The sequence below is a fragment of the Chamaea fasciata genome, unplaced genomic scaffold (assembly GCF_029207755.1).
Source record: "Chamaea fasciata isolate MVZ Bird 193981 ecotype frontalis unplaced genomic scaffold, bChaFas1.0.hap1 SCAF_1, whole genome shotgun sequence".
In the NCBI taxonomy this organism is placed as follows: domain Eukaryota; kingdom Metazoa; phylum Chordata; class Aves; order Passeriformes; family Sylviidae; genus Chamaea; species Chamaea fasciata.
The window spans coordinates 144,585,925-144,609,382 of NW_027094086.1; the positions used below are offsets into that span (position 1 = coordinate 144,585,925).

General features: G+C 40.7%; 1 protein-coding gene across 1 annotated transcript in view; it reads left to right on the plus strand.

Moving 5' to 3' along the window:
• PTPRN2 (protein tyrosine phosphatase receptor type N2) overlaps nucleotides 1–18,214 on the plus strand; it is a 634,832-nt gene extending 616,618 nt beyond the window's left edge. The window contains exons 22-23 of the mRNA XM_066200727.1: nucleotides 8,813–8,886; nucleotides 13,519–18,214. Coding sequence (XP_066056824.1) covers nucleotides 8,813–8,886; nucleotides 13,519–13,590 — 146 coding nt within the window. The 3' untranslated portion in view covers nucleotides 13,591–18,214. The remainder of the gene's footprint in view (nucleotides 1–8,812; nucleotides 8,887–13,518) is intronic.
• Nucleotides 18,215–23,458: the final 5,244 nt, after the last annotated feature.

Sequence of the window (23,458 nt, forward strand, 5' to 3'; positions counted from 1 at the left end):
ATTTGCATTCAGTTACAGTGAGTGGTTTCTGCATATTTTTTTCTGCATTGACAAAGGATATTAACTTAAAAACTGACATGTCAGCAGTGAATTTCTCTCCCTGCAAGGCTGTTAAAATCAGTGTAAAACTTAGAAGCATTTTTTCCCTGTATTATTTTTTAAAATATTAGATTGTGCCTAGGTCTTCCATCTTCAGTGTCATCTTCCTTTGGACTGTGTACTGACAAAGCCATATGACATTTGTACATTTATTACATGCAGTCTTCAAGTATTAATATAAAATGTGTAAACAGTAACACATTATGTAATGCATATATGTAATGTATACTCTGTGTTTGCATGACTGTCACAATCATTTTAATTACTTCACTTTCATTACTTTAAGCACTTCCTTCTCCACTTACATGCTTGCTTTGCCCATTGGGCACTTTTGTTGAAGTTGGTTTTGTTTGGTTTTCTTTTTAATAAAGGTAATGAAGTTTTAATTTGGGTTGTTGTTAGGTGCATAGAAGCACTTACGTATTTTGTCTGAAATTACAGACAGTTCACTGACTCAGGCATAGGCTGGATCCATCCTTAACTGAACACACATGCACACAGATTTTGTTCATCTCAAAGAGTGAATAAGCTTATAATGAAAATGCCAACCTGAACACATTAATCTTTTTTGTTATCTGGAAAAGTGTAGGCCTCACTAGGATCTTGCTGACACTTTTCTCTTTCCATGAAAAGCATCAAATGATCCTCCTGGCCAAGAGCAGAGCTACAGCAGCAAACATTGAGGGGGGATATTTACACTGGATAACTACAAATGAAAATTGCTTTTTTTTTTTTGTAGTTTCTAGCTGATGATCAGGCCCCTTTTTATCTCTAATACTTACAAGTGTTTTTTATTTAGCGGGCACTTAGACAATGCAAGTTGAAGGAAGATGATACTCTTGTTTCTTTGCAGCACAGCACTATACAAACAGCAGTTACTCATAGGACACATTTTTCACTTCCATGGCCTTCACTACACTGTACTGCTGGTTTTCTTTTCATTGTGTGGTTCCATGTTGCCTTTCCTCTGTCATTTCCCTCAAAATCACCAAATGTGGAAGTAGGGGAAATAGCGAAGGCTACAGACACAAAGCACAGATCTCAAACACTGTAAGCTTTAGCAGATTCTAGCATTTGTGAGCCCAGAAGTGAAGAGCAGAAACTCAGCTCTTCTCAGCCCAGGTTCATTCCTGCTAGCTTACGGCAAATAAAACATCTAGTGTTAAGCATCTCACCTAACCTAGTTGTCTGGGTCTCCTCAGTCATCAGGGAGAACAATCCGCACCTCTGGAGGATAATTCTCAGGCAAATGAATTGCCCATCAGAGCTTACCCTCACTCTCTTGGCTGTTGAGAGAGGAGATGACTAACTCCAATTCGAACTTCAAGGATGGCTGGAGTAGATGAGATGAGGTTGGGCCTTTGAGACTAAGCTAGTTAGTAAATATTACCGGTTTGCTATTAAAACTAATGGTCAGTGAAGAAGTGGTGTTACACTCCCCCTAGTTATGACCCTTTTCTCTTTAATCAGATTGAGTTTGCCCCTCATATGGTGTGATTAAGTGTTTTGCTGCAACATTAAGTACTCAATGGGGCAAACACTTGCTGGGGCAGCTACATGAGCCTTCCTTTAGAAGCTGTCAGTGGGAAGCTGGAGGCATGTAGGGCTTTAGATTTGCAAATCTACAGCATATCTGTGCTATGTCCAGCTACATTAGACATTGGAAACAGCGTGGCTGTGACAGTGTAATAGTCCATGAGTGCTGATTTACCCTCCTAACTCCCCAGAGAGCCCACTCCTGTCTCCATGCACTATGGCAGACAGAAGTGTAGATGGGTATGTTAGTGTATTAGGCTCCTGACAGGCCTGGATCTATTTACTGTCTGTCCTTTGGTCTCCATAGTTCACTATCCCCTTGCTGTGGCAAAGCTGAATGCAGAAAAGGGCCAGAAAATCCAGGACCAAAGAAAGCCTCCTTGTCACTCTTCAGATGGGGAGGGAAGAAAAGCAGCACAAAGCCGCCGCGCGCCAGTTTGCTGTGACCATGACGCACCACTTTTAGACATGAGTCACGCAGCCATCACCCAAACATGACAAACACTTGTATTCTTCCTAAACACAGGCACACTGTGATGAGACAGCTTAGTGTCCTCGCTGGCACTGTATTGTTTCCCCTTATTTCTCAAGTGTATTTTTTGCTGTTTCACATTATTACAAGTGTATCTTGCACAGCACTCCCGGCTGCCTGGGAATACTGAGCCGTGCAGGATCCAAGGCTAAAGTCTGCTGATCAGCAGCATCCTGCAAACACTAATTGGTTCTTTTTCAGCTTCTAGCAACAACAGCATAAAGAACTGTAGTAGGGACTGTTCCTTCAAGATTTTAACAAGCCAGTTTTTAATCTTGGCTAACAAGTCCCTTTGCCCTTCAAGGCCTAGTTCAAAATCTATACAATATAATAAATATAAAAAGATGCATTAGGCAGGTCATATCTGACTAGAATGAAGCTGAATACTTTCTGCTAGGAAAAAAAGGCATTTGATGGGTCATTTCTGTATTGCCCTTAGTACTCAATTTTTTTCTGTTGGGATAAATGCTTATTCCCACACTGATCATCATAATTTCCTTAAGGAGAAATGGTAAAGGTGCTAATAACCCCCCCTTTACAACTGCTCAGCATGACTCCTACCTCATATATTCAGCATTGCAATCACTTTATTATCAAGGAGAACAGCAAGAGGGCTAAGAAAGGTGCAAAGGGTATTGGAAAAAAAAATAAGAGGATCTATCTAGGTCTTCACCTCTCTAGTGTCCAGGTACCTTATAATCATTAATGGATTTGCTTTCGTAACAACTCATTAGGTAGGAAAAAAAAAGGTTTATTTTATAAATGATGATGTGAAACATAGGGTGAATTTAATGATTTAGCCCAAGTAGTGCAGGAAGTCAAAGTCTCAGTCTGGAAGAGAACTGAAATCTATCTAAACATAGCCCCCTAATGACCAAGCCATCCTTTAGGACTCCCAGTAACAAATTTATAGCTGTTCTGCAGAGTTATAATCATATCTTTTTGAGCATATGTGCCGGTAGATCTGGAAGTTTTTCCCAACTAGAAAAATCCTTTTTAATTTAATATTTATGAGCAAAATGTATTTGTGAAACATTCACAAAGAAAACTCTTCAGTTTGGATTATTTAAAAAGAAACCCCCCACAAATAACTGCTTTGATGAAGTATTTAAGCATCATTTTATTTTTATAAATACACAGAAAATTCAGAGCATCTAATCTAAAATATTCCTTTTAAGACAGAGCTTTAATATAAAATTCTATCAGTCTCACAGAATCTACATTCCACTTTTCATTAGTACTGAATGAAACAGAACATTTGACTTTACTTTCAGTGTATGTTCAAGCCTATTACATAAAAATCTCAAAGATTACCTTAATTAAGCTAAAACTTCTCATGCATTTATGTAACAAATGCTGATTGTTCTTATAACTGAAAAAAACCCAACCCAGCATATTTTCAGATGCACAAACTCTGTAGTTTGCTGAACCTGAAAAAAAAACTTTTTAATGATATGTCTTCATTTTTTTCCCAGCTGATACATTTAACAATGTTACTCCTCTTGACAAACACTGTCATGTTCCTGTGCCATCATAGTGGCAGCTGTACTGCTACAATGTGGAAGGGACCATCTTCCACAGAGTATTTCTCATGTGTCTTGTGCTTAGCAAAATAGGACCCCTGCCATGTCTAGGGGAATGAGAAGAGAGGGAAGCTTTCATTATTATAGTCATAAAACTTAATATTAGGTAATTCACAATGATTTTAGATATTGTGAGCTGCTGGTAACCTCATGGAGCCTATCGCAGCCAGAATTAGGCTGGGTCATTATTTATTGCAGGAGAAAAGGGGAATTTACCCGTGTTTTTATGACGTGCTGGTTACTCCACTTGCCCGACTGTCTAAGGGCAAACACTTTAACCCCTTGAGATCTGCTAATCAGGAGCACCAGCTGTTAAGTGCCAGCATGCATCCAGCATTCATGCCTGCGGGGAGAGAGAGGGTAGCAAAGGATATGACCCTAAACTTCAGAAACCGCTTCTCTCCTTGGGGGCAAAATATCATTCAGCTTGCATCTTCTCTTGTTTTCTTTTAGTTTATGCAGTTAATGTTCCTGATGTGGGTTGTTGTGCACTCACTGTGAATGCTTCAAGCCTTTAGGAAGATGATAGTTAATTACTGAAGTTAAAATCTGGCTTGCACTGGTGTGGAAGTGCTTTCAGACATATTTACTCAGACAGCTCACTGAGCTGCTAGGGGCAGGGAAAGACTGGCAGTATCTGGCTCACAGTGAATTACTGCAAATGTATGTTCTGTTTTTAAAAAAATAGCACTTTGCACAGTCATTTCTCACAATACTGCTGGTACAATATTAGCTCAGTCTCACACTAAGTTACATTCATATGTGCATTTAAAACAAGCAATGAAATCCATTGTGAAAAGCCTGTCACAAACACAACCCAAATTTATTCCCTGCTGAGTAAAATACAGTCAAAAGGTGAAAAGGCAGTTCTTTATTGTTTAAATGCTTCTTCTTTTATCCCTCTCTTTAGCTTCTGAAACCAGCAGCAGACAGATATATATTGGTGGGAATAAAGGATAGAAAATACTGCCTTTTTGACATATTTTGTTTTCTTTTCCAAATGTCACTTGCTCTCCAGCCTAGTATTTTTAACCCTTCCTGTGGATTATTTGTTGTATGACAATAAATTGACGTCTTCATCTATTACTGGACTCAATAGGTTAGAAGCCTAAGCCAAACACTTCCAGTAATTGGATATCCTTAGAACCAGTGGATCAAGCTCTTCCAGCTTTTGCTCTAAACCACTGCATCAAATTTAGTTTGTATGTGGGCTTTCCAGATAAGCGATGTGTCAAATGTCTTAGCAGTGTGTGGATATTTTGCAGCCATCTCAGTGAGAGCATGACTTGACCCTAATGTCCTTAGATGCAATATCCATCTCTCCCAATGTCGTGTAGCATATGCTGTAGTTTTTGCCACCTGAAATGGCTCAAAAGCATAAATAAATTGTTATTGGGTACTATAGAATGTAATGCCACATTGTCATACTCCCAGATAAAAGAGAAAGCCTCAGCATGGCAAAGAAAGTGTTGAATTTGTGTCAGACTTCAGAAAAATAATTCCAAAGATAGTTGAAACTTCACACTGCACTTAAGCACTGAGTTCTTCTCACCTGTGAAGGCAGGTTGGGTTCAGACCTCCCTTCGTGCCTTGAAAATTTCTTTATTTGTCTGTGTCTGCCACCAGAAAACTTTTTACAGGTTTACAGGTTTACAGAAAACTATTGCAGATGTCAGAGGTTGCGTGCTGAATTAACAAAAGCCAGCAGCAGAGTATCCTAAGCTTAATTAGAAAAAAGCCCTCATCACAAAATGAGATTTAATAGAAGACTAGCAGTATATATTTAAACACCTTTTTTTTTTACTCACAATAAGGGAATAGATGCAGAACATGTAGATACTGAGGAGGAAGAGAGGCTTACCCATATATAGAGAGAACAAGTCATGCTGGCATTTTCCTATGCCATTGATTTCATCTCCCGTCCTGTGAATTTTCTTGTTCTAAGATGTTTTTCTTCTGAAACAGTGTCCTGTCTTTGCAGCACTAAGTTTCATTGATCAGTCTCTCCAGGCACTTACGTATTTCCCATCACCACAGTATCTAAGGCATTCAGAGGTGGAGAAAAGGGTGTAGCAGACCAATCCATGTCTCTGCTTTGGATTGTCTCTAACCCAATGGCATCTCAATAGACTCTTGATTTGCTCTGCTTTTCCTTAAAATTACCTGTGGCTGAGGACATCAGAAATGCTTCTGGGTGACCTGCTGATCACAACCAATGGGCTGGGGACACTAGTCAGTAAAAACTGTTGTTTTAGGGGCTTTACTGACAAAAGACTTCAGAACAAGCATCCCATTAAACACACCAGCCCACTAGGACTGTTCCTATGTTCCAGTGCATGCATATGCTTTGGTGTTTCACTAAATCAGGATTTTTTTAATCACATGTTGTTCGTACTATTACTCATGTCATTCCTTTAATGATGACAAAAAAGCAAACATCAGTTCACTAGTAAATGCCTGCAATCTGCATCACAGAAATGGAGAAATTAACTCTTTTAAAGGTAAACTCAGAAGTCTGGCCATTAAAGGGTGTAACTATGTCTTGTCATGAACTTTTTTTGTGCTGAGGGTATTTTCAAATAAAGATCATCTCTCAGTGGTGGGGGAACATACATGTTCACAGTCTTGGGTACTTGAGCCTGCCAGCTGCAGTGGGAGGATCTCTGGGCTCATCCTTGCAACATACACCTGGGAATCTCAGAACCATGCTTAACCTTGTTCATGGATGACAGTGTCTTAAATATTTCTAGTATCTTAATTTCTGAAAGGAGAAGTCCTCTTACTTTGAACCAAGATGCTACTGGAATGTTTTGTTTCCTGGTAATCAAACAAGGCTACAAGTGAGACTGTAAAGCATGTGCAGTACTCACATAGCTCTGCTTCCATCCACAGCTGTGGTGGAACAGGAAAATCCCACCTAATTGTACATGTACGTGTGAGAGTAAACACTGAAGAGAGGTACTGTGTTAGAGTTTGTGAAGAGGGTACCTTTAGTGATGCTTTCTAGATGAATTGCCACTGCAAAACCTGCAACAGATTTAAGGTCTAATTACTGTCACTGTTATCAGACTTTACTGTGTATGTAAGTATTGCTTTGCTCTGTTGTAAGGAGATTCGGGGAGTTTTAATTTTAAAATAAAACCTTCTATTTTTTTCCAAAGCTCATCGCTGTAAATCCTGGGGAGGGGTGGGGAGCAAAAGGCATGCAATGCCCTAACCCATGGTAATTAGCAAAACTGTCTGTCAGATACCATTTCTAAATTGTCGCTATTATATTTACTGAATGAATTCATTCCATTTCTGATACAGCTGAAGAACATACTTTCATTGATTTGAAGAACATATTCCAAATCAATTATTCTTGTAGAGTTGATGTTATTTTTAAATATAATTTCATATATTTTATCAAGGAAGCCAAATTAAATCATTCACTATTCATTACTTTTCTGAATTTTTTAAAAGATGGTGCTGAGCTGTAAAGTTGAATTGAGTAAATGAGGAGGTGCGTGATGTTTACATTGATATGAACCTAACTACAGGTAGACAAGCCCTTAAATTAGAAGAGTTGTAGGAAGTGTGGTAAATGTTGGGTCTAATTTGCCAAATCCAGTTCTGGGAACTCAACAAGTATGTGTTCTAGGTGTGTACAAGTTACATTACAGCAGCAATGCTCTAGGTGCATGGCCCACAGATTGATCACTGAGACCCCTGTGAATATTCAGGGATATTTAAATGCCTCCAGAAGAAAGTCCCAAACTGGCAGAGGGTGGCCCAGGAAATCCGTAGGACCAGGCAACGGGAAGGAGTTGACAAATCTTCTTCAGAGCACGCCACTGAGTATCCCTTAAAGTAGAGCCGATTTCAGAATTGTGGCCAATCTCTGCCCTTGATAAACCATCCAATGACAAAAGTGAATGTACGACTGAGGAGAGACCTGAGGTCAACACATTTCCAAGCTCCTGTAGCTATGGGCCCACATCAGCCCTAGGAGGAGGAACAGCCAGCCAGGGCAGTAGAGCATAGTGGAGCAAAGATGGGGTAGTTACACTTGCATTAGGATGACCCTCTGCTCATCTGACTGGTGCTTTGGTACGGTCGGATGTTCTTGGGAGATGCAGAAGGGAGCAGATACAAGAAAGCCAAATTTTTACCTCAAAGGATTTCCAGTCAGGCTTCTGCTCTTCAAGCTCATACAGGAAGAACCAAAATCCTGATTCCCCCTCAATCCCTTCATAAAACATCAGATTAGATAGACACTTAAAGAAAATGAGAAGGGTGGTCTTGAAATATCAGTCATTGGAGGAAATTGAGGAGGAAATCAGCATCTCCCTGTCCCCTTGAGTTCTCTAGTCTTTGTGGATTGTAAGACAGGGAAGAGGCTCAAGGACTTGCTTTGATCTCCACAGTTCATGTATTAAAAGAAAGCTCCTCTGTATGCATGGGGCAGGGAGCCAGACCCACACCAGTCAGGCTGTCTGTGCCTATTTCACGTGCCCTGGTTCTGCTGATGGCTACAGGGCAGCTGTGTCCAGACACCTGGAATAGAGCCTAAAGAAAATGCCATAGATTGGCCAGGTGAAACAGTGACCACAGCAAGGTGGTCTGACAGGTCCTGAACTAGGAAACCACAGACAGGCTTTCTGGATGTCAGCTGCAGGTGAAAAAAGGTCACCTAAATCTTGTTCTTGCAGCATTAATCTTCATGTGGTTCAAGCCCTTATTTCAGTGCCTACTCTTAGAAGTGACAAAGGGATGCTCAGTGGCATTGCCATGACAGACCCTCAGGTTCCACAAAATATATTCTGCTCTAGGTGCAGAGAGATTTTTAAGAATTTGTTTTTCTCTGGCTTCTCTTGAATTAATGTTAGTAAAAGGTCCCCCAACCTCTTATTTTTCTATATGAAGACAAAAATTGCAGCTGCCTGCCAAGTCTGCTGAGAGATGGATGTAATAATTTTCAATTGGACTGTTAGCCCAAAGGGAACCCGATAGCAAGAGATTGACAGATGCAGCATGGATTATCTTGTGCTCTGAACTCAGCCCAATTTGTGGTTTGTTGCAGGTGCTAAAGAGATTGATATTGCTGCTACCCTGGAGCACTTGAGGGACCAGAGACCAGGCATGGTCCAGACAAAGGTACTGTCAATAAATCCACTGGGATTTTAAATACATTAAAGGTCTTTCACAGTAGTTGTTTTGATGACAGAAGAGAGAGGGTATGACCTAATTTAACGCAGGTCGCTTGCTGATTACTCTGTTTGGCTCCCTACCAACTGAGGTTTATTTATGCTGAAGATTTATCTAGGTTACTTTCTTTGGTGTTTACTGTTCTTTCTTGTAACATCTCCAGCATCTATCTTGATTACCATATATGAAGGGCAGTCAAGACAACAATCTATAGCCTGCTAAAGAAAATGTGCATTTGAAAGAATGTTCTTGCTTTTATCCTGAACTATGGGTTATTTTCTTAGAGGATCTGTGCTTAACTGTGCATGTAATATTTTTTTAAAGCTTCTACTCATTAAAGAGAATGTAACTGCTGCATTTGATTTTTTTTTCTGGAAAAAAAGAACCCAAAAGTTTTGAATTAAAGGAAATAAAGTTTTGCAGGGAATCAAGTAATTGTTAGTATCTTTGAATGGAAGAGCTTGCATCATGCTTACAGCCTTTATGGATGTGACATGGTAACTATATTTTTACACTTTGGTGAGATGAATGCTGTACTCTCAAATTCCTGTCAGTTGTAATAGTTTTGACATTTTTCCACAGTGTAAAACTTTTAAACATAGTAGCTGATGGTGCAATTCTAGTCCCTTAAATTAGAATTGAAACTTTCTGTTATTAACAATTCCAGTGATGTATGGAATGATATTCTGGGATATGTGCTGCAAGTTAAGAGCTGCAAATATGACAATAAACTCTTTCATGGTATGGAGACAAAATAAATCTGTTTATGGCCTTACAAAATATCAAATGTTAGTTATAGTCCCAAACTGAGTAACAAGATCAGTGTGACAGCACTGTGTCTTGGCCAGGCTGGAACTGATAGGAAATTCTGCAGTGTTCAGGGAGTTGAAATTGCTGAGGGGCAAAGGTGAAATAAATGTGTGTTGCAGGAATCATTGCTTCATAATTTTTCCTAAATCGCTTCCCAATCATGTTATCTGCCGCTAATACTAGAGGAAAATACTGCTGAAGAACAGCTTGGGGAATGTTGCTTATTATTTACCAATTAAGTGCATGAAAAATAAAGATGAGCCAGTCAAAACTAACTAATCTTGATCTGCAAGGAAGACATACGATGGCACAAGTCTTTCTTCTGCTTTGATTATTCAGACTGGAAAAAAAGGCAAATAGCACACAGTGTCCAATATCATACATATTTACTCTGAGGTAAGATGCAAATCCTGGAGTACTCTGTGGATGCATCCGAAATCTGTAGCAGCTCTGTGGCAACCTAGAGCTCAGATTCCAGTTTCCTTTTCAGGGCAGAAAAATTATGGCTTGTTGCCTTCAACAGAAGAAAAACCATCACTCCAGAACCAAAGAAGGTTATGTGAACAACTTCTCCTGCTTAGCTCAGCAATAGTTACCTGAGTTCCATGAAAATCTCCCTGAAGACAGGGGATTTTTCCCTCCAAACATTTGTCTGCAAGAGCTCCAGAAAACAAATGTATCCTGTGTTTTCATCCAGGATGAAAAATTTTCTCAGGATATTGCTTATCTCTCCTCTTGCTCCTTCTTCCATCATTGTCATTTTCTCAAAACCACCCAAATCACTTATTCAAGCTAATGTCTCGCAAATTATAAATATCTGGTTACATGCTAGCAATGCACAATCCCCAGAGAATTCTTCTGATGGATTTAAACAAACCCCTGTGCTTTCCCAACTGAATACAAATGAAGAATATTAGATTCTTGGAGTAATTTAAAACGATGGATTAAAAGTCAGGTTAGAGATGGCAATTACAGAATATCCCTAGGCAAAATAAACACCAGCTTCCTTCAGCAATGTTATTGTGTTTCCAGCAGGCAGCGCTCCACCTTTCCAATAGGCATGGGAAAGATTTGTTTGCAGCATTTTGTCTTCTGGAAGGGATCTTTAATTCAAAAGCACTACATATAATAAATTGTAATGAAATTATCATAACGACATTCTGCATTTCCGAGAAGCATAATAGAGGGTTTGTGAGTTTGTTGGATTTTTTTGCAGGGGAATCATAAAATAGAATTGATATGTCACATGTGAGAGGAAAAAGTAATGAAGGAGGAAGTGTATTCTCTATGATGGGAAAAATATATATTTTATTTTTTTCCTGTCTCCTATATCCTCTCACAAGCTGTAACAGTAGATAGATTCCTTGCTGTGTTATATATGCTACATGAACTCACTTTGTTTTCCTGGGAATTCTTATCTGTAGACTTAATGAAACATAGCCATAGTCATTTTTTAAGTATATTCTTGTCACCTCTGCATTATAGGTGAACTGACACTACAGAATGTCTGTCCAGCTCTGTTTTCTAGGCAAAGCTAGATGTTAAAATTCATCTCCAGGCAGTCTTGTATCTGCAAATAGAATATGTGAATGGCAGTGTAGCTGTACAAAACAACAAACCGAACTGCTTTAAAAATTACTGGCATAAATTTGCTCTAACTGCAATTGTCCTCATGGAAAAGAGTGGAAGGTGTGGGAAGGCTTTTCCTGGGAGGGTGGTGATGCACATCAATGGGAGCTGTACTCCCTGCCTTTCACCGGGGTGTGTTATGCAGAAGGATGGAGAGGGAAGAGCTCAGCTGCACCACCCCTGACAGGCCACGTCCCCACACATCTCATGTCTGCTCTCCTATCCCCTTTACTACAGTCAGTTTTGAGCTCTGGCTGTGCAGATTATGCTCTGTAAACTGTTTTGCCTCAGTCATTAAGGTCACACCTCCTGTTGCTCAGTCCCTGGGCAAGGCAGACATTCTTCCTCAGGCTTTTTGAACTAGTACAAGCACCCAGTTTGGTTCTGCCCCAGCATGTCCCATATATGGCCTCTCTGACCCCGCTGCTCTCCAGCTTCTCTCACACACTCATGCTCCAGTTAAAATACAGCTGATGGTCCTGGATGGCCCCCAGCATTCCCAGCGTTTCCTTTAATTGTGGAGACCTTAGACAGTGCAGGGAGCCTTAGGCAGTCATGCACACCATTTTCAGTGCCTACTGAGGATGAGTCCTACTCTTTAGGGTGAATTAATGTGTGATTAAAAGCTGTTGGCTGCAGTCCAGCAAGTGTACATGGATGCCACTTTGACAGCACCAAGCAGACAGGAAAATTCTTGAATGGCAGTGTCGCTGAGAAATTATTCTGAGTTTTGTTCTGCTTTTTATGCTCTGGCACTGTGCCCATCATTGCTTCTCTGAAGTATCTCCACATGGGAGCTGACTGCAGTCGGGTAAGACAAGGCAGAGGAGACTGGCACTGGATTGCAGGAATGAAGAGTCAGCTGCCTTTCTGAACTAGGAGTTGTACATCTGTAGTTTGTTCTTTCATCCTTCCTGTCCATTTCTGCAGTAAAATGAAACACTGTGGAAAATTAATGTTATTGGTTCAGTGATCACTTGCGGGGGTGGCTGTGTTCTGTAACCATCCCATAGAGCCCCTGGCAGCCCCAGCTGAGGGGCTGGATGTACAGACCACCGATTTTCTAATGGGGGACACAGACAGTATCCCTGCATGAGATACTTTGAGATGCTTTGCAGGGTGCATCTCAAACCTACATCCTCAGAGTCAATTCTTCAGCAGCTCTTGACTCCAGCTGGCTTAAACCCCTGGAGTGCTTCTAGAAAATCCAGGAATTTCTCCACAGTCCTAATCTGGTGTCTTTGATTTGCCTATATTTTGAGAAAACTTTCCACTGAAAATTCTCAAACTCCAAATCACCCGGTCAGTTATTTCACTAAGCTAAATTACTGAGAAAAAAATTACTTGCTTGTAAAATATAACACCTGTTAACCTTGAGGATTTAAAACTGCTTTGTCCTTCTGTAGGAGTACACAGTTCAGGAGTGTGTTAGGGTTGCACTTAGAAGTAGCCATTCATGGCTATGTCCCTCGCACCTCTGCCATCCCAGCACAGAAGCTTGTAAATAATTTTGGTGTTGAGCTTACAGCAAATTAATAGCAGAGAAAAGCCTTCCCAAGTATTTCTTATATAGGAGTTGTCTTAACAAAACTGAGGAATTTTTGAGTGTGGGAAGGACATTAAAAAGAGAGGCTTATAAAGATCACTGGCAGGTATGCCAAAAAGCAGATATTGTTCTATGTAATAGATATAAGGGAAGGAGATATTTACTTTAAATTCTTTCAACTAGAAACAGTCCTGAGAAAAGCCAAAGTCTCTGCTTTACAGCATCTCACTTACTTCATATTTCAATAAGGTATTGCGTTCCCATCTCTGTGTCAGAAGGAAATGGCTGGTGATCAGCTACTCCCAAACCCTTCTGACCACGCAATGGCAATATATCATTGTGTCCCAATAGCTTGGGTTCTGCTACTAACATTTTTTCCATTGAAATGACTCTGGCTTCAAGATGCTGTCAAACATGTTATATGACATCAATAATCCCAGAACATTTTGTCCCTTTCCATTGCCGTGTACAAGTTCATCCTGCATATTCATATTTTTAACAATGTCCTGAGGACGTTCAGCTGCAGAATAGAGCTCTAGGCTTTCTGGAAAGTGTTTTGTTTTATTATTCAGGGTGTGTGTTTGTTCTCTCCACAGGAGCAGTTTGAGTTTGCTCTGACAGCGGTGGCAGAGGAAGTGAATGCAATACTCAAGGCCCTTCCCCAGTGAGCAGCTCAGTCTCCCGAAGGTTCCCGGAGAATCCATCCCTCGTTTTCCTCATCCTCAGTCCCTGTGAATGTTCTTGGAAACCGTGACCTGACCTTACCTGTGTATCTTCTGTTGTAACCACATAGTGATAGGGTCCTTACAAACTCCTTTAGCTGGTAAAAGTTCAACAGTTAAAATGTGTATTCTGTTTTTTGGGGTTTTAAAACAAATTTTTAAAAGTACATCAAAGCCTCGGATTAAGTGACAGAACAACCCATCTAATTCCTCCCAAATCCTTGAAGCCCTGAATGTCACACTTTGAAAGCACACATTCATGTTCTTAATAGCAAATATACAATATTGTGGGTAATTAGTGCAGTCAATATAGTCTCAGAAAACAGTGTTCTGTTAAATTTTGTAACTTCTCAAAGTTAATAAGAGCGAGGGCCTGAAGAGGATGGTGATTGTTCCCATACAATGCCAAGCTGGAGCATGAAACAGTACTGTGGGTGTGAGCAAACACAGGTCCAGGCTCTGGCAAGGAGAGCTTGCACCTTCTCATGCCAGGCTTTGGCAAGCAAATGTTTTCTTAACTGTTGTTTACTTTTCAGCTTTGTGCCATGAGGGGAAGAAAATCTGAACTATGAGTCAAAGTGGCTTGCATGGTTGTTGCAAATGGGGAGAAAACATGTTGGTCACATTAATAGGAAGCCAGGGCATAACGAGCACAACTCTGACCATGTACCTGGCACTGACAGCACAGGAAAGGAGAGCATAGGCTCTCCTCAGGTGATGGGAAAGGTCCTGTCAGCAGTCAGCTGATCATCCAGAGCTGTTATGGAAAGAGATCGTTGATTTTATGGGATTGCTGAGGGAAGAAAATGGGATTCTCTCCTTCATATCTTTGCATTTCTCTCTGTAAAGCTCAGCTGTGCCATCCTTTTTAGCCAGGAAAATATATTTCTGTAAAAGCCTGGCTGAAGAAGAAATCTCCAATCTGCATTTTATGACTCTCACCGAGTTTGTCTGATCCAGGCATTCGTTGCAGCTCTCTGAGAGGCTCTGCTCACTCCTTGTTCTGCAGGACATCTGTTTGAACTGAACATGAAGGGGTAAAGCAGCACAAAGATGGAATTTCAGAGATTCATGTGTTCTCAAAAGCCTAATGCCTACTGTTGCAAAGTAATGCTAAAATATGTCTGTAAATGGTTTGGATATGCAGTCTTGCTTCTGTGATTTCACAGGTTTAGTTGTGGCACTCTTCTAGAGGAATTTACATTATTGATCGAAAGTACTCTGGTATGTTTGAATGAAGGGTCTCAGAGTAAAATTATTGAAGGTACTTAAGCGATCTAGGCTATTAATTTCATTTTCAAAAGTGAATACTTGGATGCTTTTTCATATGCTATCCCACATCTCCGTGACTTAAGAATCTGGGGTGCTTTTTTCCCAAAATCTTACGAGTGTTGTGTGCTTGAAACCATATTAGGCTAATTGTTTAACTTAAAACTGGAAAATATATCATTGAATTTAATTTGGGAAGGGGAGCTTTTATAAACTTCTGATCAGTGAAATGCTAAAAATAATGGTATCACACAGTTTTGCTGGCACAGAGGTGATGAGCATCAATCAAAATCAGCCATGTTGCAACTTTGTGTTGTAGGTGTGGATATTGGTGATTCCTTCTTTTTCGCAATTAAAGAGTTACTAAAGAAAAAAAAAAAAGCAGAAGGCTTGTTACTTTTTGCCATACATTTTTGTATGCTTTACTTGATATATGCTGTTGCTTAATTTGTGCATCCCATTACTATAGCAGTGCAGAGCAGTTACTGCAGATGCCATCATCCTCTTAAGTACACATACTGTACATTAAGCCACATGTTTATTTTATGGCCTAAGCATTTTAGAGCTTTCCTAGCAATAACTAAAAAAACTAATGGAGTATAAATGAGAAAATTGCCTTTTTCATTTGATAATTTAGGTTTAACAGGATTCTTTTATTGCTTTAGCTAACACAAAATTGCAGATCAGGGCAGATGAAATCAGTTTGAGCTGTATCAGCAAGTGTTTGAAGTAGATTTACTGTGAGCCACGTACTGCAGCTTTCTGAAAACACAGGTAGTTGTATGCAAACAAACTGTCCAAAGAATCAAAACTGGGGCATCCTAAGCCAAGCCCTCTGATTACTGGGTGGAATGATTTCCCAGTGTGAGATGCTGTGCCATCACCCACTGCCAGTGGGCTAATGGGGTTTTACCACAGATTTCTGCCCTGGGATTCATTGGTGTTTGCCTCCTGACTGTCCCTGTGCATACCACAAACATGACTGACGAGCCTTTCATTGCACTTCAGGAATATTTTTTAATTGTTCTTTTGCAAATATTTGCATTTCATAATATCAAGTTCAGGGTGATCCCTATTAATTCACAAGCAGCTGAGTGTGGGACTTCGTGCTTCAGAGTTTACTTAGTGTAGATTAGAGGGCATTAATCTTCCCCAGGGCTAATGGGGCAGGAATGTATTGTTTTATTCATCCTGGTAGAGCAGTTTACACAACAGAAAGACCCAGTCTTACTCAGAGGGTTGGAGTATCTCCCACTGACCATCATCGACAATCCTGTTATTTCAGCCATGTTTTTTAGAGTTCTTCCACAAAGAGGTGCAAGGCTTATTCTGTTGACTGTAAACAACCACACAGAATATTTCATCTGTGCACAGCACACTGTTCACACCTTTCAATAAATGCCCTGCTTCTGGGGGTGATAATCTGCTGCAGGGTCAATTAGTGAAACACAGGTTTCAGTTGCACCAGGGCAATCTAGAGGGGTCTCACTATCCATTTCCCAGGAAGATGCCAAAGCCATGGATGAAGCCACAGAGATGGATTTGCCATGCAGGGCAGGTATTTCTCTTCACTGCAGTTAACTTAATCCTTGTGATCTGGTGAAGGGTGTTATTCAGGCCAGCCCCCAGTCACTTGCACTGGGCATGGGATGCACCCCATGTTCACTCTCAGGTTGAGCTGAGCTTCTGCCTGAAGACCAGGGTCACCTGAGAGCTCAAAGTCAAATGAGCCCCACCATCCTTCTCTGTTCAATTTTCTGCTGATTTTTAGTAAACTCATTGCAATTGAAGCTGGGGCTGGTGCCTGACTCTTGGCCACAAACAGCATGTGTTTAATATTGGACATGCTCACAATCTTGACAAAGACAAATGGAGCGTACAGGTTCTGTTTGTGTGGTTGCATCTTTAAATGATACTTTAGGGGGTGACCTGCAGGAGGGAAATTTAACCCCACTGCTCGCTGGCCAGAGGCAGAAATCCCTGTTTTCCCATAGGCAGCACACACAGCTGCTGTCCCTGAGCAGGGCAGGGACCTGGCCAGGCCTCTGCTGATGCAGTCAGTGTGTCCAGATAGGAGGGACCGAAAGGTGGTTGTCACCAGAGTTGATACTTCACAGGAATAAAAGCACAGTTGCTCTCTCCAGCCTTTGCCTTTCCCATGACATGGGCTGGGACCTAGAGGAATGGAAAGGCAGGACAGCACCATTCCCAAATCCCAGATCCTTGAGGTTCAGCCTGAGGCACAGGGCTGAACAACAGTTGTGGGCTTTGCTGTTGGCTTTAGATGTTCAGGTGTGAGCTGTAACCACTTTTGTTGGCCACTGTCGTGGGACCTGCTGCAGCCCAGGTAACTCCCATCCCAGTGGAAGTCCTTGGCCAGGAATGAATTTCAGCAGAAAATCACAAATCCAAATCTCAATCCAGTAGCAAAATAAGCCAGATTATTTTTATAGAAGCTACTAAATGTTTAACACATTTCAAAATATTTTTAGAATCTATACCCATGACTAAACCTTGTCCCTGTCTCCAGCATGCATGCAGAACCAATCCCCATCCATCCCCAGGGGAGTGACAGCTATAGTACCTGTAAGGAGTTCATGCTTTATTAGTCAAGTGGAACATTAATAAAACCTGGCCCACTTCATAATTTCCAGAATAGTCATTAATTTAAAAAACAGTTTATTGGAAAAGAAAATAAGTATTTGATTAGCTTTGTTACAGAACAATAGCTCTCCTCATTTTTATTCTGCATATTTTATTCTTTCTTTAGAAAATTCTCTTAAGAAGCATTTGAGATAATTCGCTTTTTAAAATTGTACAGTTTCTATGGTTTTGCTTTTTAAATGAGAGTACACTTTGTAGATTTGATTATTATATTTTTCTGTTAATATTACATTGGGCATTACAAAAGCATTCCCCACCACAGTGAAAAGAAAGTGATCCTGTTGGTTTATTGTAAAAGAAAAAAAAATAATTAAAACAAAATTGCAGAGCTGTGGCATACTCAATCCAATTAGAGCATGACTCTTTACTGCTCTTCATTTACCACATGAGAAAAAAAAATAAAGTTACACCAGCAAGATTTCATTTGAAGCTGTTCATGCATGCTGTTTGTACTGTATTTGATGGCATAATATTGTTTTGTTTACAACCTTTTCTTTCTTGTCATTCTATTATATTCTTTCTATGTATATAGTTAAAAAAAAAAAGATTATACAAAGTATTTTGTTCTACCTCTGTAAAAATCATATTTGTGAATAAAGTCACGTTGTCTGTGGAGTATGGTATTGTGAATACAGCATTAACAGCTGGTGCTTTCCTTTTATTTGAGGGGTGGAAGCAGTGCTGATGTCTCTTGCTGGAGGGGTGGGATCAGGAGGCTCACAGGGAGGGGCACAAATGTCCTGCTGGTGGCTTGGATATGCACATTTCATCTGCTCTGAAAAGAGATTTCAGCCAGCTCTGGCTCAGGGGTGTGGCCTGTAATACTGCACCTTACAGGATTTTGATTGAGACATATTCCTGTGTTCAGGCCAAAAGTGAAACAGGCAAAAGAATCACTAAGTTACAGGGACCCTCCTTGTGCTTGCCAGGAAGTGGAAAAAAAATCACCTAGAGCCTGTGTCAGAGTGTATAAGTTAACAAACAGATTGTACCTGCTTTCAGAAAAATTAAGGGCAGGAAAATGTTTTTGGGAAGGAAAGACTGGTGGGTCAGACCATCACAAAATGGCCAAGGATTTATAGTTTTAAAATAGTAGAAATTCATAGGAGTATTTGAACAGGTAGTGGAAACCTCTCACTCTTATATTAAATAAAGTTAAGAGGAATAAAGTATAAGATCACCACACAAAACCAGCATTCAGTAAAGGGTCTTTTTCCTGGGGTAGAGGAAGTCATTTCCATAAGCACTGTCCATTTTATGAAGGTTTGGATCTTCCCATGAAATACCTACTGTTAGCTATCAGAGCAGTCTTTGGGTTTAGACAGCCCTGGCATGGCAGTTTTCATGGTTCTGTGTTATGTGTTATAATTTCACTTGCGTTTTGAAGAAGATTTAAAAATACGTTTGCCACTTACCTGGAAATCACTAGAAAAATGTAAACAGGAATGTAAAGTACTCCTGGTCCAGCTCGCTTCCTTCCCATCAGAAAAATCACATTTTACGTTCTTTAACCTTGCTTATGTAGTTGCGTGTTTTAATATCTGTGCCTTTCTCAGTGTAAGAAGGTGACTTTCATCTTGGAAGCAAAATATATGCACCATTACAGCTATTTTCCTGTTGGTGTAATTTAGGAGGTCTTTCATCTCCAAGACAGCTTTCTGAGAACTCTGGTAACATCAGACGAGGACAAAAAGAGAAATGTATTTAACTGTATAACTACTGGAGCATTGTGAATCTTCTAGGTGAACCCAAAGCCATCAGTTGTGCATCATTCATTCATGCAGACAGTGTTGCTCTGGCCTCACACTGCACAGGTGCACGCAGCTGGAAAAACAAGTGCTGATGATATTCCTGTTTTGGATGCTGAGCAAAGAACTGTGCACCCACAGGGAGGGGTAGTGGGTAGGCTGGGTTTAGTCTTGGCTTACACATAGGAACTTTAAAGCACTGTGTGCTCGAAACAACTGAGTCCTTGGGGAAATTCTTCTTAAGTCAGAAATTAATTTCTCCCCTTGAGAGCACACCAGTTAACCCCCCACATGCAGGTAAATCAGCAATACAGATAAAAGACTCAGTGTGGCTGACTGGTCTGGGAATTCAGACCCAGTAAGCTTTGGGCTCTTTGGTTGATGTACTGCCCCACCCCAGATTTTTCCTGCAGTAGCTTTGATCACACTTCTCAAAAATACACGAATGTGTTGCTCCCATTGTTTTCCAGTACAGGTGGGATTCATCTTAACAAGCCTCTGAGCAGCTTTTCATGGACTTCTACAAAACCACCAACTTGTCATAAACTTCCTTTTTGGTCAATAAAGGAAAACAGAGCATTTTTAGAATGGGAATTACCTGGTTTGGCTTCCACTTCACCCTGAGGTGATTCATCCTATTCACCCCATACCCTGAAACAGGGAACATCAAAATTTTACTATCTGCTAAGTAGAAAAGCGTTTCCTTCCTATATTGTAAGCCTATTCCCTCAAAACTGCATTGGATCACCTGTGAGAAAAAGGGAAGTGATTTCTGATTTTATAGACCTTGAATTTATAGACATCCTTATCCTATTCCTCTTCAGTTTCTCCTGTTCCACACGATGACTCATGTCACCTCTTCCAGAAACTGTCCTGAGTCTTTGATCACCTTTGCTACCCTTCACCTTAACTTGTCCAATTCTGTCTGTACTACACTCCGAGGTACACAGGGCCCCGGCTGTGGTCCAGTGTCACAGTGATGTTTTTAGATATTTTAAATATTTTCCTCTTCCTTGGAATGTCTAACATTTTGTTGCCCTTCTCCACTGCTGACCACTGAGGTTCTGCTCAGACACTCATTTGCAGCAATACCACATGTTTTTCTTTAGGTCATCCTGTTGTCTCTATTGTTAAGATGTATTTCATGATATTAATCACTTTATCACCAGTGATTTAATCTGCCATCCTCACAGTCCTACAGTATCCTATGATGTCTCCATGACACTTCACAGCTACTTTTGTTTTTATAATGGTAGAAAATAATGTGTCATTCACACTCTGCTACTTCAGTATCACCCCCTCCTTTTTCCTATTGTTTAAAGTGAGAAATGACCATCACTACAAAAATTGTCCCTTTCTTCACAACATGTTTCTTAACTTTTAATCCTTCATTAATCCACAAAAAAACTTCCCCATAATGCAATGGCAACTCAGTTTCTGTAAGAACCTTTCATGAGACAGCTTTCACCAAATGCTTTTAGGAAAGCCAAATACAAAATAATCCCGCACATCGTCAAACACTGATTCCTTCAAAGTCTCTTAGGAGGCTTTTGCAACACAGCTTTCCCCTGCAAAAGCCTTGTTGCTTCTCCCTCCTCTTTACACCATCAGTTAGTTAAGCAGGATCTAGACACGGGTGTGGATGCAGCTTATAGAGTAGGACTCAATAAAATAGCTTTGGTATCCTTTTATAGTCAGTGGAGAGCTACTGGGTGGGCTCAAAATGGAGCTGTGGAGCTCAGCTAGTGCAACCTCCACTCAACACAACACTTGGAGCACACAGCTCAGGGTCATTCCCAGACAAGTTTCGAGTATCTCCAGTGATGCAGAGTCCTCTGGGTCATCTTTGTGAAAAATATCTTTTGAAGATCTCTTTGAAATTTCCCTTGATGCTGATTGATTGCCAACCAGCTCCCCAAAAGGAGATGCCTTGTACAGACAAATTCCTTTCCAGGTTCCACCACCGAGGTTGTCATTGTAGAGCATCCTCAGGCAAGTAGGACACATGGAAGGATTTATAAATAAATTCTTAACCCGTGAGCTGAATCCCACCCTCTGGGCAGGATTCAGTGCTTGTTGGTGGTTGATGTCACTGCAGATGCTGTGGATGCCCTGACTGGCCTGCAGCACTCTGGCCAAATGGCTGAGTCTGAGGTCTTGTGGTTTGTTTGCCAGCCCTGTGCTGGTGGCTTAGATCTGCTGAAGTGCCTCAAATGATGTTGGATGCTTACATTCAGGGATCTGAATCCCACACCATGTGTCTAGTAGTTGGATTCTGTGTATCTTCCACCAAAATTGAAGGTATGGGAGGGAATTTGACAGGACAGCAGCTTCCCAGATAACCCACCACTCCAAAACAGGCAGCAGCTTCTGAAAACCCTTGTTTTCCTGTCAGATTCAAGGCAGGGCTGTGACTTCAGCAGCATTACCTGAGTGTGTGCCAAGCCCAGGCATGAGGTGCTGCAATGGCCACAGCAGGGCACAGCTGGAGAGCAGCCCTTGTGCTGGGTAGCACTAAAAGGCTTTGTGTACCTCACAGCCAGTGAGTGTTGTGTGGGATCAGAGGCACTGTTGCTTTCCAGCACAAGAGGGCAAAAGAGGGAAAACTGGCCAAAAGCATGAGTTCACATAAAATAAAATCTAGTGTACAGCAGTGTTCCAGTAGCACTGGTTTCTAAAAGTGGCATCCATTTCCTTCACACAGGAAGTCTGCTCCATTTTCCAACAGGTTTCATTTGTATTATCCAAGTTAGAAACGCTTGTTCCTGAAGGTGGATATTACAATAGAGAGCATCAGCAAGAGCAGTTCTTGAGGTGTTCCTGTTGCTATACCTGAGCTGCTGAGCAGAGGCCAAAGTGGACCAACAGCTTTGTGATGCTGATAAAAGCATTGCCAAGGCTGAAAGGAAGGCAGAGCTCTGGCAAGTGGCTGAAGGGGAAAAACAAACTTCCACTTTTTCCAGAAAAACCTTTTGATTCTTTGGACATTTCGTTCCATAAGCAGGAATACACACTGCTTTTTGAAAAGAGAGATTGATTTAACATCTGGTGTGTCTAGCTGCGCATGGTTGAAGGAGCTGGGTAAGTGGCCTGACTCAGTGAGGTGTTCCTTGCAGAACAGAACGTCTTTAGCATTGACTTTCTCATCTGTTCTACTCCTCATTCTAAGAAGACATGGTATTTTCATCATATTTAAACTTGGCAATATAGAAGCTGAAGTAACAAGCTGGGATCTGTTAGGGTTAATCTGAAATTAATTACCTTTCTGCCAATCCCATATATTTCCATTGCAAAGACTCTTCAAGACAGGCAACCAAGCCAAACATTGTTCCTAAGCAGTTAGGTAAGATTTAGCTTTCCTTACAGTTATGGCACTAAATGCTGAGCTTTTTGCAGAAACACTTCGATTGTGTTTGTTACGTTAAATTACCTTCTTAGTTTTTTCTCAGCAGTTCAGAGAATAAAGACACTATAACAACATCATGAGCTAATGAGATGACTTGGGAAATAAAACATTTCTTGGTGCACTACTGGCTCATAGACATCCAGGTATTTTGTTCTGGGAGGTTTTGTTATGGCTCTGTTTGCTGAACCAGACCCTTGTTGGATTCTCAATTGTGCCAAATTTCTGCCCTGCACAGCTCCCACCTCCTTTATCCTCCATGGCCAAGAGGCCAAATGGAGATGGATCTACTTTGTAGACTGGTCCCCCTCTGTCATGAGGATATGAGGCATAGGAATAGAATCTTGCAGGAAAGATGTGGGTGCTTGCTCTGCAGCAGAGAGCTTACAGCAGAGGTTCCTGTGTCATCACATTCACTGAGGAATGGAATGAATGGACATCTTTGTAGAGATCTGCCAAAGCTGTCATCTCATTGCTGAGCAAGTTCCAGTCTCTAATGATCTTGTTCTTCTCAGAAAAACAAACAAACAAACAAACAAACGAACAAACCAACAAAACAAAACAAAACAAAAAAAACAACACTTTTTTAAATCAGTGTTGTAGGTATTTATCCTGGAAGATCTTCACAGATCCTTTGCTGCATCTAACTTTTTTTCTCTAAGTTGCCAACACAACATCTAACGTGCACAGAAGCACATAAATGTCCACAAAAGTTCTTTTTTTTAGCAGA